The sequence below is a fragment of the Erinaceus europaeus genome, chromosome 2 (assembly GCF_950295315.1).
Source record: "Erinaceus europaeus chromosome 2, mEriEur2.1, whole genome shotgun sequence".
Taxonomy (NCBI): domain Eukaryota; kingdom Metazoa; phylum Chordata; class Mammalia; order Eulipotyphla; family Erinaceidae; genus Erinaceus; species Erinaceus europaeus.
In genome coordinates, this window is record NC_080163.1 from 192015792 (window position 1) to 192043471 (window position 27680).

Consider the following 27680-nt stretch of genomic DNA (forward strand, 5'->3'; position numbering starts at 1 on the left):
CTCCATCTCACCCTTCTTCTCAATATTTAAGTGCACTTTGAACTCAGAGAGAAAGAACAAATGGGAGGGTGTTGGGGAGCGTGTGGGGAAGCCGCGGGCAAGCCTGGGGTCCTAGTGCTGGCACCGAGCCTCAGCAGTCTGCCCAGTGGTATCCAGACTAGAAAAGGGGCAGGTAGTCACCAGAATGGTGATGCAAAGACACTCTTGTGCTCCACGCCTGCTCTTAACCTGCGGTGCTACACTGGACTCCCATCTTCTCTTTTTGATTGTTGATTCTGTTTATGTATTAGGGTTTGTCTTGTTTAAGCTGTCAACTTCCTCTTGGGTTCAACTTGGCAGGCGGTATGATTGTCGAATGTATCCTTTTCATGCAGATAGCGGATTTATTTGAATAGAGGGGTTCACAGTGGCCGTGTGCGATATGTGTATCTCCCCATCTTCCACTGTAGGTTCATCTCTCTCCTTCCTGACTGCTTTCTCAAACTACCTCTCTCTCTTCCTCTCTTATTTTAATTTTTGGAGAAGTCAAGTCAATTGTTTATTTTATTTATCCTTTTTAAGAAAAGACTCTTGGTTTCATTAATACTTTGATTCAGCTTGCTGGTTTCTTTTTCATTAATTTCTGCTCTGATTTTGATGATTTCCTTCTCCTATTGGTTTCTGGACCTCTGCTGCTTCTTTTCTAGTTGGCTCTCTGTCAGTCAAGAACAACATAAATGACAGCAATAGTAATAACAACAACAATAAAACAAGGGCAACAGAAGGGAAAATAAATAATAAAAAATAAAAAACAAACCAAAGAGACTCTCTTGCCTGAGACTCCAAAGCCCCAAGTTCAATCCCACACACACATCACCATAAGCCAGAGCTGAATATTGCTCTGGTAAAAAAAAAGTTTTCAACTTGGGATTCTCCAGAGATGCCACCAGATTCCAAATGCTACCATGATGTCAACTGGACTTCCCTGAAGCAGACGACCCCAGCATGTGTCCTGGAGCCCCGCTTCCCCAGAGCCCCACCCCTATACTGAAATAAGAGAGACAGGCTGGGAGTATGGGTTAACCTGTCAACGTCCATGTTCAGCGGGAAGCAATTACAGAAGCCAGACATTCCACCTTCTGCACCCCACAATGACCTTGGGTCCATACTCCCAGAAGGATAAAGAATAGGAAAGCTATCAGGGAATGGGATGAGATACAGAGTTCTGGTGGTGGGAATTGTGTGGTGTTGTACCCTTATCCTATGTTTTTTGCCAGTGTTTCCTTTTTATAAATAAAAATTAATAATAAAAAACACCTTCTACACTTTCTATCCATGTAATGAGGGAAAGGGTTCCAGAGAAACAACCAGGCTCAGGATGGACAGGGATTTAACCTGGGATCACACATTCAAGTCCTGATTTCCACCACTGAGCTATCTCCCCCGCTTCTATATATATATATATATATATATATATATATATATATATATATATATATATATATATATATATATATAATATTAGCAGAGCACTACTCAGCTCTGGCTGATGGTAGTTCAAGGGATTGAACCTGGGACCTAATAACCTCAGGCAGGAGAGTCTATTTGCATCACATTATGCTTTCCCCCTTGCCCTTCATGTTATTTTTTAAGTGTAGTGAGATGAGTATCTTTGAATATATAAAGCTTCCACTGGGAATTGATGAATTTGTCTCTTCAGATGCATTCTATAGTGTGTCCTCAAGGTGGCAGCAAAATCAATAATCTAGCTTGTTTCTAAATATTTTGTAAACAGAGGAGCTCACGCTTTGTACACAGTGCATTTCTTAAAAACTTTTTTAAAAATTAAATTTCATATATATATAACATACATACATATAATTACCTGAAGAGTATATGGAGTTACAGCTTTTTATATTCAGATGCATTCTTCAGCATGTCCACAGGGCGGCAGCAAAACACTGCCATCCTGGTTGTTTCTAAGCATTCTGTGTAATGTGGCTTTTTGCACAGTGGATTTAAACACGTGAGTGCCACCATTACCTTCAAACTATTGTTTTGTTTTTTTCCCTATGATGTATGGAGTGTCTGGTGTTTATAATATATTAACTTATATTCAGTAAACATATTTCTTTAGGCACCTGGTAGATTCCACTGCTGTTTTGTTTTTAATTTAGAGGCGAGAGCCAGTGAGATAATGTGGACAGGAGATACCAATGCAGACGGAGAGATAGAGAGAGTAGTGGTCCAGGACGTGGTACAGTGGTCAAGCTTTGGACTCACAAGCATGAGTTCCCAAGTTCAATCCCTGCAGCACATGTGCCAGAGTGATGTCTGGTTCTTTTGCTTTCCTATTGTTCTCATAAATAAATAAAATATTTTAAAAAAAGAAAAGAAAAAAGAAAGAGAGAGCGTGAGCTGCAACACTGACCCACTGTCCCTGAAAGTTGCCCATGCAACTGGGGGGCCTCGAGGGGACGGGTGGACGGCGGCATCCGGTCAGCGGCCCGGGGCCGGCACGGGGCTGTGGGGACATGGCAGCGTCTATCTGCTGCCGCCGGGGGTCGGTGCCCTGCCCCTGACCCCCCTCCGCCATCCGCCCGGCCCTGCCCGGCCAGCGCCCCTCGGCCGTCTGCACGGACAGCAGGCCGCGCACCCACGCCGCAGACAAGCCAGAGCTGATGGGGGCTGTGGGCAAAAGGAAAAGGACATCAGAAAGGATTGTTTGAAAAAAATGATTTATTAGAGAATGAATCAGAGGATTGCTCCAGCCTCGGCGGTGGCGGGGACCAAACTCTGGGCCTCCCTGTGCATGTTATGCATGTACAAACTATTGTATTTACTGTTGAATGTAAAACATTAATTCCCCAATAAAGAAATTAAAAAAAAGAAATTCCTTGTCTGTGAAACAGCTTCATAAGTAGCATCATTATTTCTCTCTTCCATCTCTCTCTGTCTCTCTGACTTTCTGTCTCTCCATAGTTAAATATAATACAAGAAATTATGAATATTAAAATAAAAAGATCTGCTTATGAGCTAACGGTAAGAGTTCTTCTGCAAAGGGGATACGGAGTTCTGGTGGTGGGAATTGTGTGGTGTTGTACCCTTCCTATCCTATGTTTTTTGCCAGTGTTTCCTTTTTATAAATAAAAATTAATTAAAAAAACACCTTCTACACTTTCTATCCATCTAATGAGGGAAAGGGCTCCAGAGAAACAACCAAGCCCAGGATGGACAGGGGTTTAACCTGGGATCACACATTCAAGTCCTGATTTCCACCACTGAGCTATCTCCCCAGCTTCTATATATTATTATTATTATATTAGCAGAGCACTACAGAGCTCTGGCTAATGGTAGTTCAAGGGATTGAACCTGGGACCTCAGAACCTCAGGCAGGAGAGTCTATTTGCATCACCATTATGCTTTCCCCCTTGCCCTTCATGGTATATTTAAGTGCAGTGAGACGAATCTCTTTGAATATATAAAGCTTACACTGGGAATTCAGGAATTCGTCTATTCAAATGCATTCTACAGTGTGTCCGCAAAACACAACAATCTAGCTTGTTTCTAAATACTTTGTAAACATAGGAGCTCACACTTTGTACACAGTGCATTTCCTAAGAACTTTTGTAAAAATTAAATTATATATATATATATATATATATATATATACACACACATATATATATATACGTATAACTACCTGAAGAGTATATGGAGAGTTACAGCTTTTTATTTTCAGATGCATTCTTCAGCATGTCCACAGGGCGGCAGCAAAAACACTGCCATCCTGGTTGTTTCTAAGCATTCTGTGAAATGTGGCTTTTTGCACAGTGGATTTAAACACGTGAGTGCCACAGTTACCCTCAAACTATTGTTTTGCCTTTTCCCTATGATGTATAGAGTATCTGGTGTTTATAATATATTAATTTATATTCAATGAACATCTTTCTATAGGCACCTGGTAGATTCCACTGCTGTTTTGTTTTTAATTTAGAGGCGAGAGCCAGTGAGATAATGTGGACAGGAGATACCAATGCAGACGGAGAGATAGAGAGAGTAGTGGTCCAGGACGTGGCACAGTGGTCAAGCTTTGGACTCACAAGCATGAGGTCCCAAGTTCAATCCCCGCAGCACATGTGGCAGAGTGATGTTTGGTTCTTTCTCTTTCCTACTGTTCTCATAAATAAATAAAATCTTAAAAGAAAAAGAAAAAAGAGAGCGTGAGCTGCAACACCGACCCACTGTCCCTGAAAGTTGCCCATGCAGGTGGAGACCTGGGGCTTGAACCTGGGTCCAAGCACATGGCGCCTGGTGGACCACCCGGTCCCTCCCCCACCTTCCACCATCAGAGCGCCCCTGTCTGTGCAGCCCCACTTTGACTTGGCTGGACTGATGGCTGTGCCAATGCAGAAGGTCCCTAAGTCACTTTCCTGGAGACTGACGTGTGCATTGGAAGGGCTGCGGGTGTGGAGGATCTGGGGGGCGGGCCAACACCCTCCCCTGCTCGGTGATGCAGAGCTCAGCCAATGGGCAGACCCGAGCTCAGCCTGTGGTGGGCGGGGCCCGACGTGCACCACGTGATGCGTCCTAGCACGTGTGGGCGTTGCCCGCCACCCCGCGCCTGCGCAGATGCGGGACCGGGACCCAGAGGCTATGGCGGGGCTGCGGACGGTCCCCTTTCCCATCCTCGGCATTCAGGGTGGACGCGGGGCTGTGCCGTCTGCGCCGGGGGAGGGAACAGCCTTGACCGGCGAGGGGTCGCTGGCCCCGTGGCAGCCCCCCGCCCCCGGAGGCACGGTGAGTCCTGCGGGTGCCGGCCGGGTGGGGGTCACTGCCCGGGTCAAAGGTCAGGCATGGAGGGAGGGTCCAGGGCGACGCTGCCCAGGGTCCTGTGTCCCGTCGGCGGCCGAGGGGACACGGATCCTGGGACTCCTGGATGGTCGTGATGTTCTTCCATTTTACTGGCGAGAGACCGAGAGATCGGGAGGGAGGACGGGGAGCCGGAGCCTCCTGCAGCCCTGCGCCCTCGCCGGGAGGGAAGCTTCCCCCCTGCAGGTGGGGACCGAGGGGCTTGAACCCGGGGCGCCACACACCAGCGCACCCCCCCCCCATGCTGCCACGTTTCATGTTTTCATCATTAAATGTCAGTATGCTCGCCGTTTCATTTGTGTCGCTGTCATGTCGGTGGGTCCGCGTGTCCGTCGGTCCGAGGAGGGAGGAGCCAGGACGCGGCCGCTCCTGTGTCCCGCTGGCACCCAGGGCCTCCTGGCGTCGTGGGGGCAGGAAGGAAGATGGAGAAGAGCAGCGGGAGCCGCGCTCGCACACGCCCTGCACGGCGCCCCGAGTCCCTCCGGCGGCCGCTGCTGTGCCGGGACGGGGAGCCCGGCTGGTCGCTGGAGGTTCGGGCCCCGGGCCGCTTGCTTGAGCCGAACGCCTCGGGCTGCGCAAAGGGGGCACCGGGCCGAAGTCATGTTTTCAGAGCCGCAGTGTGGGGGCTCCGAGCTTGTGGCGGGAACGGCCGCCGAGCCAGACCGTGAGCCGGCAGCACAGGGCGCCCTCAGCTCGGCCCGGAGGCCTCGGGCACAGAGGTCCTGCGCTCTGTCCCGCCGAGCTGTCTGTCTGGCCGGAGAGAACCTGCGGCAGGGACACGGGCCGCGGGCAGAGCAGGGGACTTGCACAGGGAGGCCCAGAGTTTGGTCCCTGCCACCGCCGAGGCTGGAGCGATCCTCTGATTCATTCTCTAATAAATCATTTTTTTCAAACAATCCTTTCTGATGTCCTTTTCCTTTTGCCCACAGCCCCCATCGGCTCTGGCTTGTCTGCGGCGTGGGTGCGCGGCCTGCTGTCCGTGCAGACGGCCGAGGGGCGCTGGCCGGGCAGGGCCGGGCGGATGGCGGAGGGGGGTCAGGGGCAGGGCACCGACCCCCGGCGGCAGCAGATAGACGCTGCCATGTCCCCACAGCCCCGTGCCGGCCCCGGGCCGCTGACCGGATGCCGCCGTCCACCCGTCCCCTCGAGGCCCCCAGCAGCCCCCAGCCTGGAGACCCTTCAGGGGTCGGGGGTCCCCTCCTGTTTCCACTCGGTCCATTCTCACCGTGCTCTGCCCCTTCTCCCGGCCGGGGCTGTCGAAGCAGATGCTCCTGCAGGAAGCTGAGAGACGTGTGCGGGTGTTGGGGGGCCGTGAGCCCAGGGCCTTGGGTTCAATCCTTGTTTGTCACAGCTTGAAGGAGAGTTGTCAGAGGCCGTGTGTGTGTGTGTGTGTGTGTGTGTGTGTGTGTGTGCATGCACCTGTGTGTGTACAGCCCTGGAGACGGGCTGTTTCTCATGTCCCAGGCCCGGGGTTCAGTCCCCCCTAGTGCCCTGCACAACCCAGCGTGTGAAGCATCTTCATCTTTTCAAGCCTCAGCCCCCCCACCCCTCAGCCTGGAGGAAACTTGAAAGTCCAGGAGGCTGGTGACGAGCCCCGCAGAGGCGCTCCGTGTCCACAATGTGGCGACATAACCCAGCTGGGCCCCTGCAGGGTGGGCCTTGCTCCCACTACACTGCCCCTTGGTCTGGACTAGTTGTTGCTTTGGGCAGGTAGTCTGCAGTCTGTTCCCAGGATCTGTTCCAGAAGTTTCCTTCCTAGGAGCCAGAGGGAGGCAGGAGACAGCGTTCACTGGGTAGAGCACTAGACTTTTGAGGATGAGGTGCCAGCTTCCCTGGCCTGGTGGGGTGTCCACAGAGACAGAAAGGTCCTGGAGCTCTGCCTTTTGTCCCCATGTGTCTGTGCCATGGGCCAGTCCCCTTCTGTCTCCTGCACTGCTCAACCCCCTTCCAGGAAAAAAGCCATCTGAGCACGTGTGCTGGGCTGCTGGGCTGTGAGCAACCCACTGGAGCCCCCAGATTCCATGCACAGGGACCAGGGTTGGAATCCCGCTCCCCACCTGCAGAGGGAGGAGAGGTGAGGCAGGTTTAGGTAGCTCTCTCCTTTCCACGTCTCCTTCTCACCCCTTCTTCTCAATATTTAAGTGCACTTTGAACTCAGAGAGAAAGAACAAATGGGAGGGTGTTGGGGAGCGTGTGGGGAAGCCACGGGCAAGCCTGGGGTCCTAGTGCTGGCACCGAGCCTCAGCAGTCTGCCCAGTGGTATCCAGACTAGAAAAGGGGGCAGGTAGACACCAGAATGGTGATGCAAAGACACTCTCTTGTGCTCCATGCCTGCTCTTAACCTGCGGTGCTGCCACTGGACTCCCATCTTCTCTTTTTGATTGTTGATTCCGTTTCTGTATTAGGGTTTTTCTTGTTTAAGCTGTCAACTTCCTCTTGGGTTCAGCTTGGCAGGCGGTATGATTGTCGAAAGTATCCTTTTCATGCAGATAGCGGATTTATTTGAATAGAGGGGTTCACAGTGGCCATGTGCGATCTGTGTATCTCCCCATCTTCCACTGTGGGTTCATCTCTCTCCTTCCTGACTGCTTTCTCAAACTACCTCTCTCTCTTCCTCTCTTATTTTAATTTCTTGGAGAAGTCCAGTCAATTGTTTATTTTATTTATCCTTTTTAAGAAAAGACTCTTGGTTTCATTAATCTTTTGATTCAGCTTGCTGGTTTCTTTTTCATTAATTTCTGCTCTGATTTTGATGATTTCCTTCTCCTATTGGTTTCTGGACCTCTGCTGCTTCTTTTCTAGTTGGCTCTCTGGCAGTCAACAACGACATCAATGACAACAATAATAATAACTACAACAATAAAAAAGGGCAACAGAAGGGAAAATAAATAATAAAAAATAAAAAAACCAAAGAGACTCTCTTGCCGGAGACTCCAAAGTCCCAGGTTCAATCCCCCACACACATCACCCACCATAAGCCAGAGCCAAGTATTGCTCTGGTAAAAAAAAAAAAAAAGGGTTTTCAACTTGGGATTCTCCAGAGAGGCCACCAGGTTCCAAATGCTACCATGATGTCAACCGGACTTCCCTGAAACAGATGACCCCACCATGTGTCCTGGATCCCTGCCTCCCCAGAGCCCCACCTCTCTAGCAAAATAAGAGAGACAGGCTGAGAGTATGGATTGACCTGTCAACACCCATGTTCAGCGGGGAAGCGATTACAGAAGCCAGACCTTCCACCTTCTGCGTCCCACAAAGACCCTGGGTCCATACTCCCAGAGGGATAAAGAATAGGAAAGCTATCAGGGGAAGGGATGGGATACAGAGTTCTGGTGGTGGGAATTGTGTGGTGTTGTACCCTTCTTATCCTATGTTTTTTTGCCAGTGTTTCCTTTTTATAAATAAAAATTAATAATAAAAAAACCTTCTACACTTTCTATCCATGTAATGAGGGAAAGGGTTCCAGAGAAACAACCAAGCCCAGGATGGACAGGGATTTAACCTGGGATCACACATTCAAGTCCTGATTTCCACCACTGAGCTATCTCCCCAGCTTCTATATATTATTATTATTATATTAGCAGAGCACTACAGAGCTCTGGCTGATGGTAGTTCAAGGGATTGAACCTGGGACCTCAGAACCTCAGGCAGGAGAGTCTATTTGCATCACCATTATGCTTTCCCCCTTCCCCTTCATAGTATATTTAAGTGCAGTGAGACGAATCTCTTTGAATATATAAAGCTTACACTGGAAATTCAGGAATTCGTCTATTCAGATGCATTCTACAGTGTGTCCACAAGGTGGCAGCAAGACAATAATCTAGCTTGTTTCTAAATACTTTGTAAACAGAGGAGCTCACGCTTTGTACACAGTGAATTTCTTAAAAAATTTTTTTAGAATTAAATTTCATACATATATACACACATATAATTACCTGAAGAGTATATGGAGAGTTACAGCTTTTTATTTTCAGATGCATTCTTCATCATGTCCACAGGGCGGCAGCAAAAACACTGCCATCCTGGTTGTTTCTAAGCATTCTGTGAAATGCGGCTTTTTGCACAGTGGATTTAAACACGTGAGTGCCACAGTTACCCTCAAACTATTGTTTTGCCTTTTCCCTATGATATATGGAGTATCTGGTGTTTATAATATATTAATTTATATTCAATGAACATCTTTCTTTAAGCACCTGGTAGATTCCACTGCTGTTTTGTTTTTAATTTAGAGGCGAGAGCCAGTGAGATAATGTGGACAGGAGATACCAATGCAGACGGAGAGATAGAGAGAGTAGTGGTCCAGGACGTGGCACAGTGGTCAAGCTTTAGACTCACAAGCATGAGGTTCCAAGTTCGATCCCCGCAGCGCATGTGCAGGAGTGATGTCTGGTTCTTTCTCTTTCCTGTTGTTCTCATAAATAAATAAAATCTTTTTTAAAAAGAAAAGGAAAAAGAAAGAGAGAGCGTGAGCTGCAACACTGACCCACTGTCCCTGAAAGTTGCCCATGCAGGTGGAGACCTGGGGCTTGAACCTGGGTCCAAGCACATTGCGCCTGGTGGACCACCACCCGGTCCCTCCCCCACCTTCACCATCAGAGCGCCCCTGTCTGTGCAGCCCCACTTTGACTTGGCTGGACTTATGGCCATGCCAATGCAGAAGGTCTCCTAAGTCACTTTCCTGGAGATGGACTTGTGGATTGGAAGGGCTGCAGACGTGGAGGATCTGGGAGGCGGGTCAACACCCTCCCTCTGCTCGGTGATGCAGGGCTCAGCCAATGGGCAGACCCGAGCTCAGCCTGTGGTGGGCGGGGCAGACCCTGGTGGGCGGGGCCCGACATGCATCACGTGAGGTCGCCCTAGCACGTGTGGGCGTGGCCCGCAACCCCGCGCCTGCGCAGGGAGGCTATGGCTGGTTGCAGCGGGCTGCAGCCGGGTACCTTTTCCCATCCTCCCCCTACCCCGTACCCCCTTCCCCCTACCCCCTTCCCCCTTCCCCCTTCCCCCTACCTGTCTGTGCAGCCCCACTTTGATGTGGCTGGACTGATGGCGGTGCCAATGCAGAAGGTCCCTAAGTCACTTTCCTGGAGACGGACGTGTGCATTGGAAGGGCTGCGGGTGTGGAGGATCTGGGGGCGGGCCAACACCCTCCCCTGTTTGGTGATGCGGGGCTCAGCCAATGGGCAGCCCCAAGCTCAGCCAATGGGCAGCCCCGAGCTCAGCCTGTGGTGGGCGGGGCAGACCCTGGTGGGCGGTGCCCGACGTGCACCACGTGATGCGTCCTAGCACGTGTGGGCGTGGCCCGCCACCCCGCGCCTGCGCAGATGCGGGACCCAGAGGCTATGGCGGGGCTGCGGCCCGGTCCCCTTTCCCATCCTCGGCCTTCAGGGTGGACGCGGGGCTGTGCGGTCTGCGCCTGGGGAGGGAACAGCCCTGACCGGCGAGGGGTCGCTGGCCCCGCGGCAGCCCCCCCGCCCCCGAGGCGCGGTGAGTCCTGCGGGTGCCGGCGGGTGGGGTCACCGCCCGGGTCAAAGGTCAGGCATGGAGGGAGGGTCCAGGGCGGCGCCGCCCGGGGTCCTGAGTCCCGTCGGGGGAGGACGGTGTCGGCGGGGGACACGAATCCCGGGACTCCCGGACGCCGTGATGTCCTTCCATGGGAGGGAGGACGGGAGCCGAGCCTCCTGCAGCCCTGCGCCCGCGGGAGGGCAGCTTCCCCCCTGCAGGTGCGGACCCGGGGCTTGAACCCGGGGCGTCTCGCAGCAGCGCCCCCGTGCTGCCACGGCCTCGTTTGCAGCATTAAACCCGCATCTGTGCCCGAAACTGGGCGTCGCGCGAAGATTGTAGCGGTTTTGAAACCAAAGAAAGAGCCCACACTGGCCGCCAGCTATAGACCAATTTCCCTCCTCTCCGTGTGTCACAAACTCCTCGAGAGGCTGCTTCTGGCGCGACTTCTCCTCTCACAGAGAAATTCCTGTCACCCGCCCAGCTGGTTTCCGCCCAGGAAGATCCACCTGCCAACAAGCCCTGTGGCCCTCTCCACTTACACTGAGAATGGATCCCAGAAGAATTAAAGACGGGTGCTATCTTTGTCGCTCTCACAGCAGTCTGTGACACGGTCTGGCACCGTGGTCTCCTGGTCAAGATCTCAAGATGCCTGCCTCCATGGGTGGCCAACACTATGTCGTTTCTGCTCCAAAACAGAAGATTCCGGGTGCATCTGGGGGACAAGTCTAGCAGATGGAGACCTGTCTCAAGTGGCCTCCCCCAGGGCTCTGTTCTGGCTCTGGATGCGGCATCATCTAAGTTCATTTCCCACGTCTACGCTCGACCGGACCTGCCAGTATACGCGGATGTCATCGCCCACCCTGTCCAACGCTTGACGTCTCGTCACCCAATCTGGTCCCCTATGCCTACACTGAACTTCTCTGTTCCAGACTCTTGGAAACAGAGCTGGCAGTCGGCTGAGGTCAGGAACAAACACCTCATCACAGACCCCTGCAAGCGTCAACCCGGCTTTGACCTAGCACGTTATGACTGGGCCCTCCTCCATCGCTATCGAACAGGCCATGGCCGGTGCGCCGCTATGTTCCATCGCTGGGGAGCCAGAGACGACCCGAACTGCCCCTGCGGCTCCAGACAGACTATGACCCACATAGTCAACGACTGCCACCTCTCCAGATTCAAAGGAGGCCTCGAAACTTTACATCAGGCTCAACCTGATGCTGTTGACTGGCTACGGAAGAAGGGCAAACGCTAGAAGAAGAATCATTAAATGTCAGTATGCTCGGCCTTTCATTTGTGTCGCTGTCATGTCAGTGGGTCCGCGTGTCTGTCGGTCCGAGGAGGGAGGAGCCAGGACATGGCCGCTCCTGTGTCCCGCTCACACCCGGGGCCTCCTGGTGTCCCGGGGGCAGGAAGGAAGATGGAGAAGAGGAGCGGGAGCCGCGCTCGCACACGCCCTGCACGGCGCCCCGAGCCCCTCCGGCGGCCGCTGCTGTGCCGGGACGGGGAGCCCGGCCGGTCGCTGGAGGTTCGGGCCCCGGGCCGCCTGCTGGAGCCGAGATGCCTCGGGCTGCGCAGAGGGGGCACCGGGCCCAAGTCATGTTTTCAGAGCGGCAGTGTGGGGGCTCCGAGCCTGTGGCGGGAACGGCCGCCGAGCCAGACCGCGGGCCGGCAGCACAGGGTGCCCTCAGCTCGGCCCGGAGGCCTCGGGCACAGAGGTCCTGCGCTCTGTCCCGCCGAGCTGTCTGTCTGGCCGGAGAGAACCTGCGGCGGGGACACGGGCCGCGGGCAGAGCAGGGGACTTGCACAGGGAGGCCCAGAGTTTGGTCCCCGCCAGCGCCGAGGCTGGAGCGATCCTCTGATTCATTCTCTAATAAATCATTTTTTGCAAACAATCCTTTTGATGTCCTTTTCCTTTTGCCCACAGCCCCCATCGGCTCTGGCTTGTCTGCGGCGCGGGTGCGCGGCCTGCTGTCCGTGCGGACGGCCGAGGGGCGCTGGCCGGGCGGGTGGCGGAGGGGGTCAGGGGCAGGGCACCGACCCCCGGCGGCAGCAGATAGACGCTGCCATGTCCCCACAGCCCTGTGCCGGCCACGGGCCGCTGACCGGATGCCGCCGTCCACCCGAGGCCCCCAGCAGCCCCCGGCCTGGAGACCCTTCAGGGGTCGGGGGTCCCCTCCTGTGTCCACTCGGTCCATCCTCACCCTGCTCTGCCCCTTCTCCCGGCCGGGGCTGCCATAGCAGATGCTCCTGCAGGAAGATGAGAGACGTGTGCGGGTGTTGGGGGGCCGTGAACCCAGGGCCTTGGGGTCAATCCTTGTTTGTCACAGCTTGAAGGAGAGTTGTCAGAGGCAGCATGTGTGTGTGTGTGTGTGTGTGTGTGTGTGTGTGTGTATGCATGCGCCTGTGTGTGTACAGCCCTGGAGACGGGCTGTTTCTCATGTCCCAGGCCTGGGGTTCAGTCCCCCCTAGTGCCCTGCACAACCCAGCGTGTGAAGCATTTTCATCTTTTCAAGCCTCAGCCCCCCCACCCCTCAGCCTGGAGGAAACTTGGGGGCGAGAGTCCAGGAGGCGGGTGAAGAGCCCGCAGAGGCGCTCCTGGATTCACCAAAGGCCTCAGAGGCCGGTGCTCTGAGCATTTTCACACGTGTTGGAGCTTGAGAGAGATGAGACCTGGTGGAGAGCTAAGTACGTTAAAATCCGCTTAAGGTGGTGGGCGGGGGGTTTAGGAACACTGCTAGCGCTCTCGCCTCTCACGCCCCAGGACCCGGGATCGGATCCCCGGGCGCCAAGTGTTTTCCCCCTGCCTCCCACAGGGGGAGGTAGGGAAGGAGGCAGGAGGTAGGGTAGGAGGTAGGGTAGGAGGTAGGGTAGGAGGTAGGGTAGGAGGTAGGGTAGGAGGTAGGGTAGGAGGTAGGGTAGGAGGTAGGGTAGGAGGTAGGGTAGGAGGTAGGGTAGGAGGTAGGGTAGGAGGTAGGGTAGGAGGTAGGGTAGGAGGTAGGGTAGGAGGTAGGCAGGGAAGGAGGTAGGGTAGGAGGTAGGTAGGGAAAGGGGGTAGGAAGGTAGGTAGGGAAAGGGGGTAGGGTAGAGTAGGAGGTAGTAGGGTAGGAAGGTAGGAGGTAGGACCTAGGAGGTAGGTAGGTAGGGAAGGAGGTGGTAGGTAGGTAGGTAGAGCCTCCCTGATAGGCCCCCCCAAGGATCCCCCTAGACACTTAGGACCCCCCCAGGATCCCCTAGACACCTAGGACCTCCAGATGCTTTTCACACTTGGTCATGCTTTGCTGCCTGAAGGAGACTTGTAGGCAAAAATCCGCGTAGGGTGGGTGGGAGGGACAATAGAAACATGCTCAGCGCTCCCGCCTCTCACGTCCCAGGTCCCGGGATCGGATCCCCCCCAGGAGACAAGTGTTTTTCCTGCTTGTTGGGTCCTGCAGGACACTTGTGGGCAAAAGTCTGAGGAGGGTGGGGGGAGGCCCCATAGGAACATTGCGAGAGCTTTTGCCTCTCATGTTCCAGGTCTCAGGATCGGGTCCCACACCCCAGATACTTTTTCACACTTGCTTGAGCCTTAGGCCCCAGCAGCCGGGAGGAGACCCAAACAGCCTCGGAGGGCGGTGGCTGGCTCAGTAGCCCTGTGGGGGCGACTTACCTTGAGTCCCAGGTCTCCAGTTCAAGCTGCTGTAGGAATGGCACTGACAACATGAAGCAGTTTACTTTTGTCAACGTGTTTTATTTTCATTAACTCTTAATAAAGACCGAGGGAGGGAGATCCCTAGAAAGCTGTTGCTTAAACCACAGGAGAAAATTACAAACCATTAAACCTCTCCAGGTCTTTTTTCAGGCAGAAACTGCAAGTGTCTGCAGGGCATCCTCTGTCCTCTGCAGCTTGACTCCAGCCTCGTCTGCCATCCAGACTGCCAAGAGTGGCAGGAGGGGACAGGGGCTGAGTGACACACCAGGAAGCAGAGAGAATATAAAAGTGGGGGAGATCCCAGCCCTACCTGAGTTCTCAGACAAAAAGTCTGCCGTGAACACAGCCAGTCATTAATGATTTTAATTTTCAGCCCCAGAGGGGGAAGGACAGGCTGGAACAGGGCAGGAAATGGGTCCCAGAATAAAACCCAACCTGTGTCCCTGGCCCTTCGGGATCGGCACCGGCTCTCTGACTACCCGGCACGGCAGCTGGTGCCGGGGTTTTGAGTGCAGCTGAGAGACGCATCTTAGAGCTTTTCTGAGGAGGAAGATTTAAAGATTTAGGACAGTCAAGTGTCCCAGGGACCCATAGGGTTCATCTGAGGTTTCTGGCTGCGGGGGGAAGAGTTTGAGGGCTGCTGAGACCAAGGTTGCCCCATGGAAAGCCCAGGCCATTGCAAGACTGCTGACAGGGCCCCACCCCCACTCACCCCCAACGAACAGGGCAGCTTCACCATCTCTGCTTTGCTACAGAAGATTTCAAAGATGCAGGATACAGCACGTACTGTGTTGTCCTTTGTGAAGACGCCGCTCCTCTTCCTCCACTGTCTCCTGTCTGTCCCGTCCCGGCGTCTCTTAGGTGTTTTCTCCTCCTTCCCCTCTGGTTAGCAGGCTTCTCCCCCAGGTGAAATCTATCCAGCTCACTCGTTTGAAGGTCTTTGCGAACCTTAATCACTTTCCCCGTGAGGCCCAGCTGAGAGCTGCACAATGTCCGTGCAAACTGTGTGCTCGATGCCTCACGGCCACGGGGCTCAGGAGGGGGCACAGCGGCTACAGTGCCGGGCCCTCTAGCAGGAGACCCACGTTCCACGCCAGGCACCACATGGTCCAGAGTGATGCACATGCTCTCTCTCGCTCCCTCTCATTATATATATAAAGGAAATAGCTACATCTGGTCATGTAAGGCTCACATACCTATCTGCCTACTCACCTCCGTCCTACCTGTCCGATTCAGAGAAGGAAAGTGAGATCTGGACCTGTGCAAGTCCCAGCACCTGGCGAGACCCTCCCTCTCCCCTTCCGCCTGGAGCAGGGCCCGGCCCGCACTGTCCGGCTGCACCGGACTGAGCTACACAGTTCTGAGCTGTCCTCTAGAATTCCTGGCTGCCACGTTCAGGTCAGAAAGAAACAGAGACACCCAGGACCCTAGTCAGGGAACCCTGGAATTTTCAGAGACATGAGAGGCCTGACCTCTAACAGATCCCTGTCTCCACTGTCACGGATCATCTCCATCACAAACAGCAGAATGGCCCCTCTAGGACCCGGGCCTCTATGTGGATCGAGAATGGTCGGGGCTGCCTCATTCTTGGAAGGGAGGTTGGACCAAAATCCTCCACCACTCGAGGAAGATGGTCCTGAAATCAGCGCGGCCTGGAATGTTCCTGTCCATGACCACAGAATGCGAGGTCAGACCCACAGGGATGCAGAGGTTACAGAGGCTCCTGCGACAAATCTGAGCCCAAGATCAAGTCAATGGGGGTTACAGTTAACAATAGATCCTTTAGGGAGCAGGGTGGGGGCACCTGGTTAAGCCTCACATCACAGTGAGCAAAGCCCCAGGTTCAAGGTCCTGGTCCCCATTTACAGGGGAAAGCTTCACAAGTGGTGAAGCAGGACTGCGGGTGTCTCTCCATCTCTCTCTCTCTACCTCCCCTTCTGATTTCTGGCTGTCTCTATCAAATAAATAAATATAATAAAAAAATATATCCTTTCCCTATATTTGGGAGCTATTCTCTTTCCTGATCCAGCTTTCTAGTCCTATTTCCAACTATGACACCATCTCCCCAGACAATACCTTTGGTCCACCTGCATGTTAGCTGTTGGGCTCAGGCAGAAATTAGTAAAGTCACGTTGGGGAACATCTAATACAATACATGAGGTGTCTCGATATTCTAGACTCATGTATGTTTTAGATGAGCACAAACTGATTTAATCCACCACGATGTATGGCTTGACAACTCCTTAGTTTCCCAGAGGTCAGTGCGCATTGTGAAAGGCCAAAGCCTCCCCCTTATGTAGCTCCTTCATTTGCTTTTCTGGAGACAGCAGAGAGCCTAGGGAAGGCAGCACAGTGGTTCTCCAAGACTCCTGCCTGAGGCTCTGAGGTCCCAGGTTCACTCCCCAGCATCACCATCATCCAGAGCCGAGCCAAGCAGGGCTCTGTTCTCTCTCTTACTCTCATTCTCCCCTTATTTCACTCATTAAAGTAAACAGACAAAATAGTTTAAAAACAGTAATAAAAACTAAGGCGACCACATAGATAAGTGACTTGTATATCTTAGTGTAAGTGACTTTTCACACTACAGTACAATCTGTGTGGTGGTCCCGGGGGTGGCATGGGAAATCAAGCAATACTCCCAAACATACCAAGAGAGAAAAAGAGGGGGAGAGACAGAGATAGAGCATGAGTCTAACTGGGTCTCAGGCTGTGATCCGGGTCACCCCGGGGCCGTGTCTGTGCTGCCGGTGGACCCAGCCGGACGCATGTCCCCAGGATTCCGGCCCCGGCCCTGCAGCCCACACGCCCCAGCGATGAGGTCCCGCCTGCGCCTCCCCGCAGCCTGCAGCCCGGGGGCTCGGCCGAGCAGCTGCTGGAGGACAGTCCGCAGGGTCGGGACCCCCAGTCGCCCCCCGGAGTCGGGGCTGCGGGACTCCCGGTCGCACGGCCTCCGGCCCGGGGAGCAGCAGCAGCGGCTCGGGCACCGGGTGCGGAGCCCAGGTCGGGACTCACCGGAGAGGAGACAGCGGCCGTGCAGGGACCCGGGTCGGGACTCACCGGAGAGGAGACAGCGGCCGTGCAGGGACCCGGGTCGAGGGCGGCGCGGGTGGCACAACACGACCGCAAACCCGGTGCCGCCTGAGCGCAGCTGCGGACCAGCTTTTCGTTCTGCCGCGGGGGGAACCACAGTGGCCGGAGCCGCTACCGGAAGTGGGCGGGGCCGGCGTGGTGACGCGAGGCGGCCGGTGTCTCTCCATCTCTTTCCCTCCCGATCCCCTTCCGCTCATAGTTTGTATTCTATCCAATTATAAGGGGGAGAGGGGCGGCCACTAGAAGCACTGGATATGTCACACAGGAGCCAAGCCTCACCAATAACACTGATGGCCAATCAATCTTTAAAGAGTGGAACACTTCCATTGTTGAAAGCTAAGATGCTGGACCTTTTTAAAATAAACATTGTAGCCCTGATTTTACATGAATGTAAGATAATTGGGTTCTAATCACAACCCACTCATACCAGAGAGGTTCCCCTGCTCCTAATCGCCAAGGATCACCACCTCTCCCAAAGTCTTAGAGGCAGAGTGACTTTTTTTCAAGCTCATGTGTTTCAGTTGGCTCCCTTCCAAATCTGAGTGCTGCCATCCAGTAGTTGTCTTTCTCTCCCTTACTCCATGAAGCACTGTCACCTAGTCCCAGCCACATGGTCCCGAAGGACACGTGCCAACTTTTATAAATACCTGAGACGTCCTCCCTTGAGTGCATGTTCCTGAATTCTTTATGCAGTCTTCTTTCCATGGACATTGAGTAAACTTCCATACTTTGGCTACTGAGAAAATGCAGTTATGAACATGGGGGCACATATGTCCCTTTGAATCAGTGTCTTTGATTTTTGTTTTTGTTTATCACCACCAGGTTTACTAGTGGGGCTTGGTGCCTGCATGACAAATCCACCAATCCTGGAAGCCATTCTTTTCCTATTCCCCCCTTTTGTTTGATAGAACATAGAAACGGTGAGAGGGAAAGAGGAGACAGAATAAAGATGCAGCGTATGAACAGTAATGGGAGGGGGGCAGGTGGTGGTGCACCTGGTTGAGCACACATGTTACAATGCCCAAGGACTCAGTAAAGTAGCAAGACACAAAATTAACACCCATAGACTGTAGCATATTTATATAGAAATGGCAGGTTAGAGAAAAGAATTTAATCCCATTTGCAATCAAACCTAAAAAATTAGCAAACTACCTCACAATGAACATCACAAAAGAAGGAAGGACCTTTATAAGGAAAAATACAGAACATTGATAAAGTAAATAGAAGAGGACACACAGAAATGGAAGAACATTCCTTATTCCTGGAATGGAAGAACACACATTAAATAACAGCCATTTTACCAAAAGCCATCTACAACTTCAATTTCAATTTCCCTATCAAGATCCCAATGGCATTTTTCATGGAAGTTGAACAACTTGGAAAAAGAAAGCCTCTTCAACAAATGGTGCTGGAGCAATTGGACAGACACATGTAGAAAAGTAAAACTACATCATCACCTATATCATGCACCAAAATCAGGTCAAAATGGATGAAAGATCTAGACAATAGACCAGACACTCTAAAATGTATAGAAACTATTGGCAAAACACTGCAGGATCTTAACACCAAAGAAACATTTGGAGACTTGAGTCCTGGGCATGTGAGATGATAACAAGAGAAAATAAATGGGACAAGATCAAATTTAGAAGCTTTATACATAAAAAAACAACTACCCAAAGTTAAGTATGCAAATTAGAAACTGGGGAAAAAATCTTTAAACACCACACAGCAGACAAATGTAAAACATCTAGAAAGAACAGATATCACTTAATAACAAGAAAAAAAAATAAATAACCCAGTCAAAAGTGCAAGAAAGAACTGAACAAGCAGCTCCCCCAATACGATACCTATGACTCACATACATGTGAAGAAATGGTCCGCATCACGTATTATGAGATAAATGTCAAGAAAACCTACATTGAGTGGGGTGGGTAGCGGTGCACCTGGCTAAGCGCACATGTTATAATGTGCAAGGACCTGGGATGGAGCCGCCAGCACCCACCTGCAGGGGGAGAACTTCCCAAGTGGTGAAGCAGTCTTGCAAGTGTCACTTTGTTTCTTTCCCTATCACCCCTTTCCTTCTCAATTTATGGCTGCCTCTATCCAAGCAATCAATATAGATAATAAAAAATTAAAAAAATAATAAACTACACTGAGATTCCACCTCATATGAAGAGTCAGAGGAAAGAGAAATAAAGTTTCAATTCCATTGACAAACCCCAAAAGATAAAATACCTTGGGGTGAATCTCTCGAAGGAGGTGAAGGACCTTTACAGAGAAAACTTCAAGACATTGCTAAAATAAAGAGAGACTGGGGATTCGGGCTGTAGTGCAGCAGGTTAGCCACGTGCAAAGTGCAAGGGCCAGCGTAAGGCCTGGTTCAAGCCCTGGCTCCCCACCTGCAGGGGAGTCGCTTCACAGGTAGTAAAGCAGGTCTGCAGGTGTCTGTCTTTCTCTCCCCCTCTCTGTCTTCCCCTCCTCTCTCCATTTCTCTCTGTCCTATCCAACAAAGACGACATCAATAACAATAACAACAATAAAACAACAAGGGCAACAAAAGAAAATAAATAAATATTTTAAAAAAATAAATTAAAAAAAGAAATAGAGACTGACACACAGAAAGGGAAGAAAATGCCCTGTTCCTGGGCCGGAAGCACAAGCATTATGAAAATGGTCATTCTGGGAGTCAGGTGGTAGCGCAGCGGGTTGTGCAGACATGGCACAAAGCACAAGGACCTGTGTAAGGATCCTGGTTCAAGCCCCCGGATCCCCTCCTGGGGAATGTGGTCACTTCACAAGCGGTGAAGCAGGTCTGCAGGGTCTATGTCTACCTCTCTCTCCCCCTCTCTGTCTTCCCCATCTCTCTCCATTTCTCTCTGTCCTATCCAACAACAATGACATCAATAACAACTACAACCATACAAAAGGGCAACAAAAGGGAATAAATAAATATTTTTAAAAATCTTAAAAAAAAGAAAAAAGAAAAAGAGAAAATGGTCATTCTAAGAAGTCAAGAGACAAAAGGCATCAGATGGTTTCACTCATATGTGGGGTCTAGAGAACGAATACACAGGAAATTGGAAAACAGAACAGAAATGAGCAAATGCTTCTAAGAGCTTGTGAGAAACAGAGAAATAATGGGGAGGGAAGTGGGGAGCTAGGGACACAGAACGTTAGTACTTTAGTGATAGGAGCGATGTGAAACTCCACCCTGTAACCTTTATGAATGCTTTCTGAACACCAAACATTTTATTTTTAAACATTTTAGTTTTATCAACACCAGAGAGAGATGGGATGCTTGAGATCAATTTTGGAACCTCAAGACTACGGCCACTGTAGTCGCTGCCACTTCTCCTTGTCTCAGCTGGCTTCCTTTGATTCTTCCTTTGATTCTTCCTTTGATTCTCCTTTTCTTATTGCAGAGTACATCCCAGGCCAAACATTTTACATATACTATCTAATTTAATTTCTCTGCCAGCTCTACGAAGTAGGTGCTATTGCCTCCAAAGCAGAGAGGAGGAAAATAAACAGTGGTGTAGGGATTGGAGTCTCCTGCCCAATAGCAGCTAGGAAACCCAACTTTTCACCAAAGTGTGGGCTGTTACCCTGGACTCTTACCATCTTGAAACCCATTATTAATACCAAACAATAAGTGAAAAGGGGAAGAAGGGGACGTTAAGGAGAGCCACCTGCAGAACTGATTCTCAACTCATGAAGCTTTTCCCCAGCAGATGGGGAGCTGGGGCTCGAACCCAGGACCCTGCACAGGATGTGTGTTCTCAGGCAGGTGCCTCACTGCCCAGCTCCCTCTTATTTTTAACTTACTGGATAGAGAAAAAACAAGAAGCAAAGGGTACAGAGAAACAGCGGGAGAAGGAGAGGGATAGATAGAGAGAGGGATAGAGAGAGACTTGCAGTACTACTTCAGGGCTTGTGAGACTTTCCCCATGTAGGTAAGGACTAAGGGTTTGAACCCAGTTCCTAGCACAGAGTTATATCTGCACTCAACCACTGCCTGACACCCTCCATGGAAAAATGTGAACTTGATTACAATCACTACTTCTGAACCCATATTTACAATGAGCCAAAGTCACTGCAATATATTACTGAACCACTGATTCAGTGATTCTGGAAAGGCCTGCTTCTCTTATCTCCTGGTCATAAAGAGTAGCTATTAGACCTCAGTGCAATGGAAGCAGGTATAGCCTCAATCAAAAAACAGAGGAGAGAGAGAGAGAGAGAGAGAGAGAGAGAGAGATCAACACATTTCTTGCTCAAATAAATGTCAGAGGAACTCAGACATCGCCATCCAAGGCCCTAGGCACTGACCCACCTCTTGGGACACCAGAGACCTTTGTATCAACAAGGACAGCTCAGAGCTTTCCTGGGTCAACAGATGGAAGGGAATGCGCCCCCTTGAAGGATTCCTGCAGGGGTGGCTGCCACCCTGACCTCAGGTACTGTGCACAGCTTGGGAACTTTGATGCAGTTTCTGGTTACTGGTCCAATGACAAACACCAGCCTTGTTCTTCATTCTACCAGTTCAATCCCCAGGGCCACCTGTGAGGGGCCCTGCATATGTGCCCCCCCAAACCCCATTTTCTATTCTTCCTTTCTTCCTTTCCTTTATCTCTTCTAGTTGTACTTTTTAGTTTTTATCTATAGCCTTCTTATTATCTTTTCTAATTTGCTACATATTTTTCTAATTACTTTATTGGGGGATAGTGGCTTAGAGTTGACAGTAAAATATAGTAAATTTCTGTAAAGTTCTAAGTTTTCCACAGAACAGTTCAACCCCTCTAGGTCCTCCTCTGCCATCATGTTCCAGGACGTGAACCCTGAGCCACACACAGGAATCTTTTATTTTAGTGCAATAAAAGATTGTTTGCACTTTATGCCCCTTTATTTTTCTTCCATCTTTAACTTCTCTTCTTATTGGTTTATATATATATTTTTTCTTAACCAGAGCACTCATCAACTCTGGCTTATTGTGGTGTGGGGCACTGAACCTGGGACGTCAGTCTCAGGCATGAGAGTGACTTTGCATCACAATTATGACATCTACACCCACCACGGTGGCTAGTTTGGATGCCACTAGGTTGACTGGTGAGGCTCTGTGCCAGCACTCGGGACTGAGGGCGGCAGGAAGCAATTCCTCCCACCCCCCAACCACTTCCCATTGGTTATTTCTTTTAGATTTTAAATAACACTGAGAAATTAAATTGAAGGGGTGAGGTAGAGAGATGGAGAGAAAGAGAGACCCCTGCAGACCTGCCTCACCTATCCTTCCCCTGCAGGTGGGGAACAAACATGGCTCCAACCCTGGTCCTTGTGCATGAAACTCTGGGAACTCCAGCATGTCCATCACAGACGAGAAGCGCAGCACAGGCGCTCAAATCACTTTTTCCCTGGAATGGGGATGGGGCAGTGCAGGGAACAGAAGGAGACTGGCCCATGGCACAGACACGGGGAGCAAAGGCAGAGCTCCAGGACCCTTCTGATTCTGTGGACACCTCACCAGGCCAGGGATCCTGGCACCTCAGCTAAACAAGCCTGGTTCTCTGCACAGTGAACCCTGTCTCCTGCCTCTCTCTACCCCCTGGGAAAGAAGCTCCCAAGAACAGATGCAGTGCACAGACTGCAAACACCCTGCCCCAATCAACAACTAGTCCAGACCAAGGGGTGACCAGTGGGACCACAGCCCGCCCAGCTGTGGCCCTGCTGGGTTATGTCACCACCTTGTGGACATGGAGCAGAATGCACCTTATGGGAGACTACAACCAACCCGTATTTCTAATATTCTCATTTTCTTCTCCTGCACAGAGCCAGATTCGAGAAAAACACAAAGATAAACACCAAAACACTGTAAGCTCAAGCTGAAACTGATTTCCTTAAGCCACAGACATGAAAATCTTTTTGTAAATAAATAAATAAATATACATATATTTGCCTTCAGGGTTATTGGTGGGGCTCAGTGCCTGCACCATGAATCCACTGCTCCTGGAGGCCATTTTTTTCCTTTCCCCTTTTGTTACCCTTGTTGCTTTAGCCTTGTAGTGGTTATTATTGTTGTTGCTGATGTTGTCATTGTTGGATAGGACAGAGAGAGGAGGGGAAGACAGAGAGGAGGAGAGAAATACAGACACCTGCAGCCCTGCTTCACCACCTGTGAAGCAACTCCCCTATAGGAGGGGAGCTGGGGGCTTGAACCAGGATCCTTCTGCCAGTCCTTGTGCTTTGTGCCACCTGTGCTTAATGGGTATTCAAATAGTTTTTTTCCTTGAAGGGGGTCGGAGCAGTGCAGGAAACAGAAGGGAACTGACCCATGGCACAGACACAGGGGGAGTAAACACAAAGCTCCTGGACCCTTCTGTCTGTGTGGACACAACACCAGGCCAGGGAATCTGGCGCCTCAGTCAAACAAACCCGATGCTCTGTACATTGAACCCTGTCTCCTGCCTCTCTCTACCTCCTTGGAAGGAAACTCCCAAGAACAGATCCACTGCACAGACTGCAAACACCCTGCCCAAAGCAACAACTAGTCCAGACCAACAAGTGAACCAGTGGGAGCAAGGCCCACCCAGCAGGAGCCCTGCTGGTTTATGTCGCCGCCTTGTGGACACCGAGAATAATGCACCTTATGGAGAGTAGAACCAACCAAAGGGCTCCCGTATTTCTCCTAATATTCTCCTCTTTTTCATTTCCTGACAAAGCCAGGGAGAAAAACACACAGAAAAACACTACAGCACTGTCAGCTCAAGCTAAAGGTGGTGGTGACATGGACTTAAACTGGGTTCTTGAAGCCAATGGCATGAAAGTCTGGCAGAACTTCTAAAATAGCTCCTCAGACCTAGATCTGCATATTTCAAATGTTTTTAATTTATTGTAAATTTACCTAGAGGGAGAGGGAGAAATGATTCTAGCTACTAACCTGTAGTACAGCCCAGATCTTCCTTTCATTATTATTTTATTTTACTTTACTTTGTCAATATTTTGAGTAAAGAGAGAGAGGTTTAAAGAGAGAAAGATGAGAACTACTAGGCGGTCACTTCCACCATAATTCTCCTTTGTATTTCTTATTGTATCACATTTTCTGTCACTGTTCTGTTTTGTAGGAGGGTTAGAGGCACAGAGAGGAAGACAGACAGGGTGGGATGGGCCGGGCCTGATATCATGATGCTGATGCAGAGATGCTCCTACCTGAAGCTCTGGACGTTCTCGCAGCACCTGGACTCAGGGGTGAGCACGGCTGTGGGAAAAGAAACAACGAATCAGAGCGAGGACAGAGCACTGCTCAGCTCAGACTTATGCCGGAGAGCCGGGGATTCAACCTGAAGTCTTGGGAATCAGCCACAACAGCTTCAGGCAAAACCATTAAGCCGTCTCCCCAGCCCCCAAGGACTTCTTTCCACATCAGCCCACAGCTTGCAGATTCAGGTCATGAGTGGGGCAGTGATGAACAGAGACGCTTATATGTGAGAGCCCCAGTTTGGTTCCCTGCCCTTCCCAGGCCTCCCTGCTGTAACCCACCTCTCTCGATGGCCAGATACACACACACCTGTTTTCTCCCTGTAGAAAAAGTGGCTTCTTGGGGGCCGGTGGTAGTACAGGGGATTAAGCCTACGTGGTGCAAAGTGCAAGGACCCGTGTAAGGATCCTGGTTTGAGCCCCTGGCTCCCCACCTGCAGAGGGGTCACTACACAGGTGGTGAAGCAGGTCTGCAGTCTCCCCCCTCTGTCTTCCCCTCCTCTCTCCATTATTCTCTTTCCTATCCAACAACAATGACAGCAATGACAACAATAATAGTAACAACAGCAACTATAAACAAGGGCAACAAAAGGGAAAAAACTGCCTCCGGTAGCAGTGGGTTTGTAGTGCAGGCACAGAACCCCAGCAAAAACACTAGAGGCCAAAAAAAGTGGCTTCCTGTGCCGCATGGCAAAAGCAAAGTCTCCACATCCCTGGCCACAGAGGAGACTCACCCCACCCACCCTCCACCCCTGGCAGTGGCTAAACTCTACTCCTGGCTATGGAGTCTCCATTGTCCGAGCAATGAGCAGTCAGCAAGCAAATGAACTTTCCATCTCTCTCACTCTCTCTGATTTGTTTTCAAAATGGCATCAGTTGAAGATATAACAATTTTCAGACCATAATTATTACCTATAATATTTTTATAGGTAATTATTACACCAACAGGGACAAATACAGAACACAGAGTGACACAGAGCTATAGACAGATATACAGAGCATTTCCTGCTCAGATAAAGGGCAGAGGAACTCAAAACATCACCTTCCATGGCCCCGTGCACTGAGCCACATCCCGAGACACCACAGACCTTGGTTTCAATGAGGGGGCAATCAGAGCCTTCCTGCATCAATAGTTGGAAGGGAGTGAACCCCCTGGAAGGATTCCTGCAGCTGTGACCTCCACCCTGACCCCAGAAGCTGTGCACAGCTTGGGAACTTCGACGCAGTTTCTGATGGCTGCCCCTGTGACAAGCACCAGCCTTGTCCTTGATTCTAGCAGCTCAGTCCCAGCACCACCTGTGAGGGTGCTGCATATGTGCTCTCCCCTCCCCACCGACTGCATAGTCTGTAACTTGCTTTCTTCACTTCTTTCTTGCATCCATTCTGGTTTGTAATATTTTATTTATTATTATCCATAGCTCTCTTATTGTCCTTGTTTGTCAAATATTTTTCTAATTTCTCTAATGGGGGATTAGTGGTTTAGAGTTTCATGTAAAATATGGAAGTCTGTACATTTGTCAGTTTTCCACCTAACAATTCAACCCCTTCCTAGGTCCTTCTCTGCCATTGTGCTGCACAACCTGAACAGACCAACCCTGTCCCAGAGTCTTTTATTTTGGTGCAATACACCATTGTTTCTACTCTATTCCCATTCCTGTCCTCTCCTTTCCTTTCTTTCTTTCTTTCCATTCAATTTTTTCCCACTGGCGCACTGATCAGCACTGGCTCATGGTGGTGTGGGGGCACTGAACCTGGGGCTTCAGGGCCTCAAGCATGAAAGTGACTTTGCACCACCATTCTGGTATCTATCCTGCCCCCTTTTCTAGTCTGGATACAACTAGGTTGACTGCTGAGGCTCTGTGCCAGCACAAGGAAGCCGCGGATGCCAGCGATATTGAGCCCACCCATACCCTCCTGTTAGTTCTTGCTTGACTTGAAAATACACTGAGAAATTGAGAGGAAGTTGTGGGATAGAGAGATGGAGAGAAAGAGAGACCCCCACAGACCTGCTGCAACTCTCCTCCCCTGCAGGTGGGGAACCGGCTCCAACCCTGATCGATGTGCACGGAATCTGCGAACTCCAGCGGGTCCCTCACCGCCCAGCAGCCCCACACAAGTGGTCAAATCACTTTTTTCCAGGAAGGGGCTAGGAGCCTTGCAGGAAACAGAAGGGGACTGACCCATGGCACAGACACAGGGGAGCAAAGGCAGAGCTCCAGGACCCTTCTGTCTCTGGCTGGAAACCTGGCACCTCAGCCACACAAGACTGGTGCTCTGCACAGCGAGCCCTGTAACCTGCCTCTCTCTAGCTTCCGGGAAGGTAGCTTCCAAGAACAGATCAACTGAACAGACTGGAAGCACCCTGCCCAGAGCAACAACTAGTCTAGACCGAGGGGCTACCAGTGGGAGCAAGGCACTCTCAGCTGGGGCCCTGCTGGGTTATGTCGCCGCCTTGTAGACACAGAGCAGAATGCACCTTATGGGAGACAAGAACCAACCAAAGGGCTCCCATATTTCTCTAATATTCTCTTTTTCTTCTCCTGACACAGAGCCAGGGAGAAAAACACACAGAGAAACACCACAACAATGTCAGCTCAAGCTAAAGGTGGCCGTGCCAGGGACTGAAACTGGGTTCATTAAGCCACAGGCTTGAAAGTCTTATATATATTTTAGTATTGAGTAGAGACCGAGATAAATTGAGAAGGCACAGGGAGATAGAGAGGGCTAGAGTCAGAGAGACACCTGCCGCCCTGCTCACTACTTGTGAAGCTTTCCCTCTGCAGGTGGGGACCAGGGGCTTAACCTGGATCCTTGCACCTGTAATGTGAGCGCTTAACCAGGTTTGCCACCACGTGGCCCCCCAGGCATGAAAGTCTTTGGCAGATCTCCTAAACTAGGTCCTCAGCCCAGGGTCTTATTTAAATATGCAACAATTTTCAGGTCTTATGTATCACACCAACAGGGAGAGATAGAGAGATATAGAGACACAGAGAGACATAGAGACATACAGAGTATTTCTTGCTCAGATAAAGGTCAGAAGAACCCAAAATATCACCATCCAAATATCCCTGTTCACTGAATCACTCCCTCAGACCCCACAGAACTTTGTGTCAATTATGGGGTCACCTCAGAGCCTTCCTGCCTCAGCAGATGCCAGGGAGTGAATCCCCTTGAAGGATTCCTGCTGTTGTGACCTCTTCTCTGACCCCAGACACTGTGCACAGCTTGGAAACTTTGATGCAGTTTCTGGTTGCAGGTCCCATCACAAACACCAGCCTTGTCCTTCACTCTACCAGTTCAA

General features: G+C 51.0%; 1 protein-coding gene and 1 long non-coding RNA gene across 3 annotated transcripts in view; both read right to left on the bottom strand.

Annotated features, from left to right (window-relative positions):
- LOC132536970 (uncharacterized) overlaps positions 1 to 4667 on the bottom strand; it is a 49574-nt gene extending 44907 nt beyond the window's left edge. Inside the window, exons 1-2 of the mRNA XM_060186444.1 lie at positions 4604 to 4667; positions 2411 to 2667 (exon numbers count right to left, since the gene is read on the bottom strand). Of these exons, the coding sequence (XP_060042427.1) occupies positions 2411 to 2667; positions 4604 to 4667 (321 nt within the window). The remainder of the gene's footprint in view (positions 1 to 2410; positions 2668 to 4603) is intronic.
- The window catches only part of LOC132536835 (uncharacterized), a 155212-nt gene extending 128748 nt beyond the window's left edge, over positions 1 to 26464 (bottom strand). For both annotated transcript variants that reach the window (XR_009548375.1, XR_009548374.1), the window contains exons 1-2: positions 26386 to 26464; positions 24332 to 24380 (exon numbers count right to left, since the gene is read on the bottom strand). This is a non-coding gene — a long non-coding RNA (uncharacterized LOC132536835). The remainder of the gene's footprint in view (positions 1 to 24331; positions 24381 to 26385) is intronic.
- Positions 26465 to 27680: the final 1216 nt, after the last annotated feature.